Here is a 12,479-nt window from a genome sequence, read left to right on the forward strand (position 1 = left end):
ATATATATATATATATATATATATATATATATATATATATATATATATGTATGTATGTATGTATATATGTATATGTGATATTTTCCACAATGAAAATATATGAGAAAGATATGATATATGATTTTCTTTGTGCAGGAGTTCCTTGAGACATGTAATCTATTTTAAGGGTTATACAAGAGTAAAAAAATGTTGAGAAACACAGGTATAGACACTTAAATCTGATTCTAAATCATTCTGTCTTTTATTTGTTATACTTTATTGCATTAAATATTTACATGACAAACGTGTTTTTCTTCCTCCCCATCTCCCCTTTTTCTCTTATCAGACCGTTTTTCTCCTTCCAATTGTACTCATTTTCTCTTATCTCTTCAATGCTCTATCTCGTGTTTTTCACTTGTAGGTTCCTAACAATAATCCAGCAAATGGACTTGCTAGAGGAATGGTTGAAGCATGGAATCTTTATGGTAATGCAAAGTAAGTAAATTATTGTTACTTACTGTTGCATACTCAAGCCTTCACAATATTTACAACTGCATATGAAGACAGTTCAACAGCTACATCTACAACACCATCTTCAAAAAGTACATGAGCTAATATTATGCCTGTATGTAGTGGGTTGACTTGCTTGAAATAGCAACCAAACTCAAATCATACCTTACCATCTTCAAAAAACACATCAGAAAATATTTGGAATGTCTTTGGTTACCGGTTGCCTTGATAAAGGCTCATTTAAAGCTAAATGATAAAAATATTCTTAATAAGCAGATGTTATTATTCTAGACAAGACTATGAAAAATATTTAGTGAAATATTTCAGAAATAATTAATCTTTAATCATAATTTTATGCCATTTTTGTATTTTCATATACTATTATATAAGGTATAAAACTTTGAATGTCCAATGATAATAATTGATTTATTGATCTGGGTTGAATTGCAGATGAAAAAAATAATACGTAAATTTTTTTTAACAATTCTTCTTTTATCATTTATTTAGCTTCATTGATATGTGAAAAGATGTTATTCCTATTCCTACAGATTCTCTATAGAAGTTAGGGCCAGAAAATCTGTAGGGAAAATCAATAGAGATACACTTAAAAGTGATTAAATCGCACTACTAACGCAGTAGGATACTGTTTTGAGTTGTAAACCTTTAGTATACTTGATAGTATATTATGGCTGCAAAACAAAATATGGTATCCCTACCAGCAATTAATGGGAAAAGATTAGTTTCATAAGGTTGAAAAATTTAGCTTAATACTGCTTTGTGCTTCACTGAAAATCAAGTTTTAAAATATAAAATATGTGTAATTTATACTGCTGTGGTAAGAATTATTCTGATTAACCTTAGTAAAGCTTGAAAATATTGTTAGACATGTTATATACTTCATATTTGTTTCGTATGCATTTACTATTTAGAATTTATTACATTTAAGAAACGTTCTTTATTTTATAATTATGTTGCAGTTCGGTAGTTCTGTTTATAGTTTCATCTTGTGAACGAAATATATTTGACCAAAAATTCGTGGAGCATGCCATTTTTGAAATCAATCCCAAAATATCAATCATTCGTCAATCATTGGAAGATATTTGTCAGAAGGGATATTTGAATGAAGAAAATAAGCTTATTATGTGAGTTTTAGTTTTATAATTTTCTTGAGTTCTATATTACAAAATGGAAATACTCGTACATATGTTTAAGTCACAAACACATTCATATGTGTGCACAAATTTGTACACGTCTTAAATTCCATTGTTCCTTTCAAGTCTGTTCTATCTAAAGCCATTTAATGGCAATTATCTTTCCTTTGTGTACCTTTTCTAATTTACTAAAGGTGTTCTGAAGCTATTGTAAGTGTATATGTTTACCTGTTTTTCATATTTATTATGGCAGTGCATTTATCAGGCTAAGCATTATATATGTATTAAAACACTGAAATAAAATCCTATTACAAATGGATAATTACTAAAAATCGGCTATGCTAGTAGTGGTGGTGGTGTGTAATTCAGAAAAACAAAAAATATGAAAGTGGGATATTTTGGATGTACTATAAGCAGAAAAATCTAACATTTTAGATAGCGCCATTCCTGTGTTACAGAACAGCAATGAAACTGCTGGAATTTGAATTTTTGGATTGTAAACTTTATTTCCTTTTGCATACAACATAACTCTTGTTTATAAAAGTGATATTGCCACTGACAATTTTGTACTTAGAGCATGTAGAAGATTTATTTTACTGATTTCAATTTTTGGCACAAGGCCAGCAATTTGGGGGAGGAGTAAATTGATTATATCAACCCCAGTGTTCAACTGATACTTATTTTATGGACCCCACCCAAAAAGATGAAAGACAAAGTTGACCTTGACAGAATTTGAGCTCAGAACATTTTGCCCTGCATGTTAATGGTTCTGCCAGCTTGCTGCCTAGATGACTTATTTTATTGAGAGGAATTTAATTGAACTTACTTCATATATTATTGGTAATTATTTCTGCTGACCCTCAGGGAAATGAAAAGTAGTCATCTTTGATATGGATTGAACTCAGAACAATGAAGTATTTTAAAACAACTGGTTTACTAATATTGGTTTCAAATTTTGGCACACTGCCAGCAAGTTTAGGGAGGGAGTAAGTCGATTATATTGACCCTGGTGTTCAACTGGTACTTATTCTATCAACACCGAAAGGATGAAAGGAAAAGTTGGCTTCAACAGAACTTAAACTCAGAACATAAAGACAGATGAACTGCTGTTAGGCATGCTAATGATTTTGCCACCTCACCACCTTGTGGTTTACTAATATTATCACCACAAGTTCTTGTGTGTTCATATAAGTTAACACAATGCGGTTCACTTGGAAAATTTATTAGCTAGGAAGTATGCAGAAGGAAATCTTATTAATTCTTATTTGTATATAAGGTTTTATAAGATCTAATTCTACCTAACTACTGGACATATGTTCCATTTCTCCCACTTGTAGAGTGGTTTGTCTTCCTTTGTAATAAAATCATTTGTTAGTCCAACAATATCTTCTCAGTTATAATGAATCTTATATGTGCATCAGTAAAATACATTAATTTACCAAAACCATGAATATATTTAATAGGTTTCGAGATGTGCTATTTCACGATAATTTTCAGTTATCATGTATAGTCAATTTTTTTTCTTTGTAGAGATGGTTTAGAAATTGCTGTTGTATACTTTAGAGATGGTTACTCACCTGATAGTTATAAATCACAACAGGTAAAAAATTTATTGTTAGCTCTGCTACATAATTCTGAAATGATCATAGGAAAGTCTAATCCATTCTTTAATTTCAAATATATGTTTAATATTTAAAAATATCTGTTTATAACTTGCAATTTATTTGATATTACATCAGTATGCGTGTGTGTGAATGAGAGATAGTGAGAGAGAGAAGTCCTTTGAATATGAACAAATATTTAAATTCATATATTCTCTTACCATTGCAGCTATTAATCAGTTAGATATTTGCCAAGTTATTCTATTGATTTTGCTATCCAACTTCTATCTTGACATTAATTGAAAAAGTGTTGAGTGCATCAGTATTTTTTTAATCTTAATATATCATTTTTTGTAGTAGTACATTTTTGAATAACAGAAGAACATTTTAGATATTTGCATTCATTAATTTTCAAACAAGGAATTAATTTGTCAGTGTAAACCCTCGAATCCTATGTCAATCTCGAGTTATTTCAGCTCTGTTTCTGATTACATGGAATAAATACCCAATGCCTTTCTTTGAAAACTGTACATTGTCATTAATAGGACAGAAAGTAATGATTTTTCATATCATTCAGATATTTTATCTGCAAGGTCATTGCAACTTCCAACAACTGAACACGAGATACGATCTTAGATTTGTGATATAGCCTTATGGTTGCATAAATAAGTCAGTGAATTTGATATGAATCTTTTTAGAACCAAAAGACTGGAATAAAACAATAATAATAACGATAATAAAACAAGAGTGTCTAATAATTGACGTGGCAGTGCCAGGAGGTTAACATTTCATCATGAAAGAAAGAGAAAAGGTTGATGAATATGGAGAGCTGAGAATTGAGATCGCTAAGATGTGGCAGCCATGAGAGTCAAACTTGGAGGTTATCCCTATTGTCACTGGAGCATTGGGTTCAATACCACCCAATCTGAAAAAACATTTGGAAACTTTAGAAAATACCCCGCAATCTAGATGTATTGCAAAAGTCAGCATTACTTGGAACTGTCTGAGGTCCTTGTCATTTGGCAAACAATACAAACCTCTGGTGGACACAACATCTTCAATCTTCACGATATTGTATACTGTGCGACATCTATAATAATAATAATAATAATAATTATCATTATTGTCTGCTTGCTTGTTTACCTATGATGTGGAATTTTCTAACTGCAATAATGTGAAAGAAATTGTATGACCGTCTTGAAAGAAATGAACTGCTGGCAAATGAACAGAAAGGCTGCTGGAAGGGACAAAGGATCAGTTGCTGATAGATAAGGCAGTTTTGAGAAACTTTGGAGTAGATTGACAAACCTGTCAATGGCTTGGATTGACTATAAAAGGCACATGATATGGTTCCTCACTCTTGGATTCTATATAATGTCTGGATATGGTTGGGGCAGCTAAAAATATGTTATATTTATTCAAGAAGTGAGAGGAACTACAAGACAATTTTGACAGCAGGTGGAACAAATTGACTTTAAGAGGGGAATCTCTTAAAGAGGCTGTGTCACCACTGCTGTTTATTTTGGTATGTTACCATTCTCCATGGTTCTGAGGAAGGTGGAAACTGGTTACAAACTGCAGAAAAACACTAGACCACCTGCTGTTTATGGATGATTTGAAGCTTTACAGAGCTAACAGAGGTCAACTGGACTCCATTATTCAGACAGTATGAATTTTCTCTCATCACACCCAGAGGATATTTAGTCTAAATAATTGTGCTGTTATTGAACTGAGGAGAGGGTCAAAAGTAGAGAGCAGTAGAGTACAACTTCCAGATGATGAGCGCATAAAAGAAGTGAGTGGAGAGGTTTACAAGTACATTGGTGTTTTACAATTAGGCCAAATGACAAACACCAAGATGAAGGAAAACATTTTTTCTGAATATACCAAAGGCGTAAAAAAGCTATGTAGATCCAAGATAAAGGAGGAAACCTAATTAGAGGCATTAATGCTTGAGCTGTAAGTGTGATACACTGCTGTGTAGGAGTTGTGAAATAGACAAGGGAGGAACTGGTCAGCATGGACAGAAAAGTTAGGAAGATAATGATTATGCATGGCTGCCTTCATTGTAGAAGTAATGTAGCAAGGCTTTATTTACCTAGGAAGAAAGGTGGAACAAAGAAGCTGGAATAGAGAATAATTTTATGCAGCCTATCTGAGGAATAGTGATGACAGAATGTTGCAGACTGCCCTGAGTGAGAAGGTGGTCAGTGACAAGGGGGAAACCCTCCAGGTGTACAAAATGAGGACTAATAGAGAAAAGATCATCAACTGGAAAGAGAAAGTCCTACATAGAGAGTTTTTTCCAGAAAGCTGATGAAGAATCCTGGAGATGGTTAAGACATATTTTTTAAAGAAGGAAGCAGAAAAACTGATTCTTGCTGTTCAACAACAAGCTTTATGAACCAACTGAATTATGTGAAGCATTGATAAGACAGCAGTATCACCTTTGTGTAGATTATGTGGAAAATCATTTGAGGCAGTTAGACATATAATTGGATGCTCAAAACTGACCCAAAAGGAGTACAAAAATGCCATGAAAAAACTGGCAGTGCAAATACACTGGGAGTTGTGCAGAAAGTATGGGCTAGAATGTTCCAACAAGTGCTATGAACACCAATCATTGTCAATAACAGAGATTGATCAGGTGGAACCCACATGGGATATGCCAATCTACACAGATAAGAAACTGCAAGATAACCAACCAGATATCATTCTCCTACAGAAAGAATCCAAAGAATGGATGTTCATTGACATAGGTATACCTGCAGACCAAATATTGTGAAAACAGAAGATGAGAAAGTTGGTAAGCACCAAGACCTATCATAGGAAGTGAAATGCATCAACAGGACCTCAAAATTGAGTATTGTACCTATTGTGATTGGTGCACTTGGAACCATCTGAAAGAGAGCAATATTCTGGCATCAAAAGCTGAAAATACCAAACTTCATAGGAAGTACTCAGTTGGCAGCGATACTTGGAACACATGAGTTGGGAAAAGTGTTGCATCTCTAAGCTATGGGATGAAGCTGAGGTGTGACATAGATAACTCAGGAGAAGATAGGATAATGAATAATAAAATTTCTGTAAAAGAATGTAAAACCTGTTTATTTAAATTTGAAAATTTACTACTAAAATATACTGGCAAGATGCTTGTAGGCTTTTTTCTCGTAGATTGCAATACATGTGTCAGAGATGAAACTGTTCCAGACTTTCAGTATTATTTTTAATCACATCGGTGTTCTGGTAAACTCCTATAACTCCACTGTTAGTTTAGGTTATAAAGCAATATTTTAGTCGATGACAGCAAAATCATACACTAAACCTTAAATTTATATGTATGATGCTATTGATAATGATACCTTTTTTTATTTGGTAGTGTAGTGAGGTACTACAGCTGTATTGCTGTTATAATACCTATATCTCATGAAAGCATCAGTATCATTAAAAATATAACAGTTAAATGGTCTTAAATGAACATTGAGAAACCAACAAAGTTTTATAACTATTTGCATATTAACCATGTTAATCTCTATGTTGTTGTCATGTGAAACTCTTGTTTTATATTACTTCCAGCACTTTCTAGATTAGTTTTGAATGTATTTTGTTTTATAGACTGTCAATTGTAATGCTTATTTATTCACATTTTGAATTAATCATGCATTATCTTGTAATTTTGGAATTTCAATGATGTGACTGTTTATTGTTAGCATGACATTATAGGTTAGGTATGGGATGCTGCATATGGAAGCGCGTGGCTTAGTGGTTAGGGTGTCAGCATAATGATTGTAAGATTGTGGCTTCGATTCCTGGACTGGGCGACGCGTTGTGTTCTTGAGCAAAACACTTCATTTCACGTTGCTCCAGTCCACTCAGCTGGCAAAAATGAGTAACGCTGCGATGGACTGGCTGGGGAACACATACGCCATTGAAACCAGGAAACTGGGCCTATGAACCTGGCTAGGCTTTAAAAGGGCGCATTTATTTTTTTATGAGATGCTGCATTTGGCCATTTGAACATAAAACAGCTAGAATATTTTGAGCTGGATATGATCAGTTTACATGCTAAAGGGTTAATGTAATAATCATTAACTTCAATACAATCATTTAAAATGTAGACTCTATAGAGGTTGGGATATAGTTGCATAATGAAAGACTGTCATGTTCTATAGGTAGTATGGTTGGGTTATAAATTAAAATAGAAGCAAGAGAAGAAAAGCTGCATTTGTGGGTTAAACTTTAAAGTGTAGGTACTACTTTTTTTCTGTGTGTAGAAGGGGGCCGTAAGTGCAAAGCTAAATTAAATAAATTGTTCCTTAACGGTATTATCTCTTTTGTTCCTAGTAGCTGTGAAGCCTGAAAATAACAGGTCTTTGTCTAAATTACTCATCAATTGATAAATCTTCATTGAATGTGAGTATTCATATTCATCACACACACAACAGACAAGTTACTTTTATTTTATGCCATTATAGCAATAAGGGATTAGTATTGATTATAGGAAAGAATGCTCTTGCAAGCATTTTATGTCATGGTGAACAGTTGGTTGACATTTGAAATGAATGATCAATATTTTGCATTCTTTTATTGCTTTCAGTCATTGAACTATGGCTATGCTGGGACATAACCTTCTAAGTTTTAGCCATTTATATTAATCCCAATACTCATTTCAGTTTTGTTATTTCATTGATTTTTATTTGTTGATTACAAGGCATAAAAACACAGCATAAACAATACCACCAATTTTAGACTGATGTAAGTATAAACATGGGTATATGCACATATATATCACATACTCTATTCGTACATAGACACACACACAAAATGGGCACTGCACAGTTTCCTTCTACTAAATCACAGTGACAAGAAATTGGTCAACCTGAGGCTTTGTAGTAAAAGATACTTGTTCAAGATGTCAGGCAGTGCGATCAAACCCAGAAAATGTGGTTGCAAAGCGAACTTCTAAGCTTGTCAATATGTAGACAACATTGTTAGTCAACAATATAAAAACTGTGAAAGTTAAAGGGTGATGCACTAAATGGTATATTCAGAAGATTCTCAATTAATAGAGGTGAAGCTGTATTAGGGGAAAGTTCACAGAGAAAGTAGTTTTTGTGTATGGCAGATGTGCAAGTACAATAAACATTCGGAATGTACTGAAAATAAACTTTGTCAAATGCCTAGTGGGGATACTTAGAAGTTGTAGATAGTTTCTGTCACCTAGGCAACCAAGTCAGCAGTCGAGGAGGATGCTCTGAGAGTGTAGCTGTTCAAATAAGAATGGGCTGAGCAAAGTTCTGAGAGCTTCTTACCTTTGTTGGTAACAAAAGGCCTCTCCCTCAGACTGAAAGGCATATGGCAGTGAAACATGAGCTGTGACTATAGAGGGCATATGAAGGCTTGAAAGAAATGAAGCCAGCATGCTTCACTGGATGTGCAATGTACAACAGAGTGTAAGTATCTTCAGAGAAAAATTGGATTTAAGAGGATGTGATGTGCAAGAGAGAAGACTGTGCTGGTATGGTCATGCAATGCATATGGACGAGAACAGTTGCAAAAGGAAGTGCTGATCTCTAATTGTAGAGGGAACATATGAAAGGGGTAGACTCAGAAAGACATGGGATGAGCTGGTGAAATATGATCTTTGGTTGTAGAGTCTCACAGAGGTGATGACAAGTGACCAAGACTTCTGGCAATTTGTTGTGCTTGAGAAGACACCTCAAGTTAAGTGAAATCATAGTTGTGGCCAGTGCTGGTAATATATAACAAGCACCCAGGCTGGTGGCACATAGAAGGCATCCATACCACTAACTATCCATTCACAGATAGTTAAGAAAAATAAAATATTGATAACTTCAATGCTTGATTGATTGACTGACTTTCTTCAAATTCTTCTTTTCAGGATTGGGATACTCGGAAAATGATTGAACTTTCATTTGCTATCAAATGTCCATCAATAAATTATCATTTAGCTGGTACCAAAAAAATCCAGCAGGAACTGTCTCGTCCTGGAGTTTTGGAGAAATTCATTTCGGATGGTTCTCGAGTACAGAAGTTAAGAAATACATTTGTAGAACAGTATAGCTTAGAAATGGTAATATGTCAATTTGTAATGATAGTTGTTTTTTCATCATGTTGCAATTTCAGAAAACACTTGTTATCCTTGGACGTATGCATTTTGTTAGGTGGTCTGGTGGTGTCCTGGCATTTAGTGAAAGAGTATGGCTAACCATTCTTCATCAGGATATTTCAGAATTGTATAGTGTTGGTGTTTTTGCTTTTTGCCTTGCTGCATTTGCTGTGTATGTATCCTTTGGGTCTCAGTGTAAATGCAGTGAGACAGGAAGCAAAAATACCAACGCCATGCAGTTTCAAAAAATCCTGATGGAGAATTGCTATCTGTTCTCATTATCATCATCATCATCATTTAATGTCCATTGTCCATGGGTTTGACGGTTTGACCAGGGCTGGCAAGCTCAAAGGCTGCACCAGACTCCAGTCTGTTTTGGCATGGTTTCTACAGCCAGATGCCCTTCCTAATGCACTAAGTGCCAAGACATCACCAGACAACCTAACAAGACCTACACAGCCACTTATTAGTGTTGGAGAGGAACTTTCCAAATGCAGAAACTCATATAGATATGTCTTTAATCAACACATTTGTTGCTTAATTACACTAAATCCTTTGGCTTTGTGTGAAATAATATTTTGCTGCTGGTTGCTTTCAATCATAAATTTGTTGTAAATTTTTTTTGTATGAGTAAATCATTATGATTTTTGTGATGTTTTAATTATATATTCATCTAATGATGTTTTAAATTATGGTTGGTTTATCATTTTTGAGAGTTTTCTAATTAGAGAAGAGATAGAATATATTAAGGGTTTAATGTTTAACAGTGTGTGTAAACACTGAAAACAAAGCTTCCATATTACTCATATATGTCTAAAGTATATCTGGTTCTAATATTGAATATTTGGGATGAGTCTTTGTTTAGCAACATTGTATCAGTAGTTGTTACTGTTAAACAACCAAGCAAGCTTTAGAATTGAGCAGTGCTATGATGTAAAGCATTCTATCCATGACCATCTTGTCCTTTTTCAGGCATAGTATACTCTAAACTATTAGGTTGGAAACAAATTTCTTGCACAACTTTTATTAACTACGATATACAATGAAACAATGCAGTGTTGTGTTGGCACTCCGTCGCTTACGATGTCGAGGGTTCCAGTTGATCCAATCAACGGAACAGCCTGCTCGTGAAATTAACGTGCAAGTAGCTGAACACTCCACAGACACGTGTACCCTTAACGTAGTTCTCGGGGATATTCAGTGTGACACAGTATGACAAGGCTGGCCCTTTGAATTACAGGCACAACAGAAACAGGAAGAAAGAGTGAGAGAAAGTTGTGGTGAAAGAGTACAGCGGGGTTCGCCACCATCCCCTGCCGGAGCCTCGTGGAGCTTTAGGCGTTTTTGCTCAATAAACACTCACAACGCCCGGTCTGGGAATCGAAACTGTGATCCTATGACCACGAGTCCGCTGCCCTAACCACTGGGCCATTGCGCCTTCACAATGCAGTAAAAAGCACATATCAAACATTAATATAATCACCATTATTTTCAATCACTTACTCCCAACTCTGGGATAGATCATGGATTCCTTTGTTATAAAATTCAGCTGGCTTGAAGTCTCCAACTGTAGTTTTCAGTTCACCATCAGTTGTGGACGTTTTGCCATTCAAGAAGTTTTGCAGTACCCAGAATAGGTGGTAGACTGTTGGTGCCAGGTTGAGCAAGAGGGAGAACTTCCTACTCCAGCTTCAGAAATTTTGCACAGGTGGGATTTGCAACATTTAGCTGTGTGCTATCATGAAGCAACATGACATCAGTCCATTCTGGGACTTTTTGTGCAATTGCATCTGCCACCCAATGCAGTTATTGATGGTTTGATTGTGTTCCAACATTTCCAAGTGAATCACGCTCTTCACACCCCACCAGACACAAACCATGAGCCTCTTTTGATGCAGGTAGGCCTTAGCCTGAGGTTGTGTAGTTGCACCCTTGTCTGTCTAGCTTCTTTTGTGTGTCATATTCAAGTACAGACATCATTTCTCATCTGCAGTAACTACTTTGTTCAGTCAATCAAAATGATGCTTCTTGGGTAGTAGTGTCATGCAGGTGTCTATGCAGCATTGACAGTTGAAGTTGGTCAGTTTACATGGGACCCATACATCCAGTTTGCTGACTTTGCTCATTTCCTCCAAATGATGTAAAATGGCTGTATGGCTGATGCTAAACTTATCAGCCAGCTCATGTGATGTCAGATGTGGATCAGCTTTGATACAAGCATACAAATGGTTATTGTCAACAAGTGTGGAGTGACCACTTCTTGGCTGGTCTTGAAGATTGAATTGGCCACATTGAAACTTCTTAAACCAATCATAGGCTTGGTGATAACCAATTGTGTCTTCCCCAAATGCTTTGTTGATATGACATTGTGATTGGTCAGCGTTTAGGCCAGACTTGTAATCATACAGTGACAAAATACATTGCTGTTCATGAGAGAGAGAGAGATTTGTTGGGCTATTTTTGAAACTTAAGCTCTGAAATGAGGAAAATATTCACTCAAAAGATATTGCATTTACTTATATATAAATCAATAAATAAATAAATGTATATAAAAAGATGTGCAGGAAATTTGCTTCCAACCTAATATATAATCCAATGTGCCCCTTTTTAAAATAGCAGAGTGAGCTTTGAGAGAAATTTGACTGCCATTTCTTGCATATTTAACAACTTAGAGGCTATCCCATCAACTTGTTTTACTTGTTTCAGTCATTATACTGTGGCCATGCTGGGGCTGTAAACATACCCACGTCAGTTGCCAAGCAGTGATGACACACACACACACAAAACTTGTTATTTCACCAGATGTTTGCAATAGGTGAAGATGAAGAAGTAACTGCTTGGTGAGACAACTTTACATTGGGGTTTCAATTATTAATTGGAACTATTTTCATTTACTTTATGCTGCTGATGTCTTTGGAAAAGGCTTGAATGTTTCAATGATTCATTCCTCTCTTTTAAAAAATGTCCATTCAATAGAAATCATTAATATATTGTGTATATAAAATATCTATTTATTCTCATGAAATAAATATTTCACATTTTTATGACATTTATTCAAAAGAGGGAAGAAAGATGGTTTTAATCATTTTCTTTTTTTTTTTTTTTTTT

The 12,479-nt window shown here is 34.8% G+C and overlaps 1 protein-coding gene across 1 annotated transcript in view; it reads left to right on the plus strand.

Moving 5' to 3' along the window:
* LOC106868294 (glutathione synthetase) overlaps positions 1–12,479 on the plus strand; it is a 63,693-nt gene that overhangs the window by 40,874 nt on the left and 10,340 nt on the right. The window contains exons 7-10 of the mRNA XM_052967838.1: positions 401–474; positions 1,467–1,631; positions 3,171–3,240; positions 9,144–9,342. Coding sequence (XP_052823798.1) covers positions 401–474; positions 1,467–1,631; positions 3,171–3,240; positions 9,144–9,342 — 508 coding nt within the window. The remainder of the gene's footprint in view (positions 1–400; positions 475–1,466; positions 1,632–3,170; positions 3,241–9,143; positions 9,343–12,479) is intronic.

This window comes from Octopus bimaculoides, chromosome 1 (assembly GCF_001194135.2).
Source record: "Octopus bimaculoides isolate UCB-OBI-ISO-001 chromosome 1, ASM119413v2, whole genome shotgun sequence".
NCBI classification, from domain to species: domain Eukaryota; kingdom Metazoa; phylum Mollusca; class Cephalopoda; order Octopoda; family Octopodidae; genus Octopus; species Octopus bimaculoides.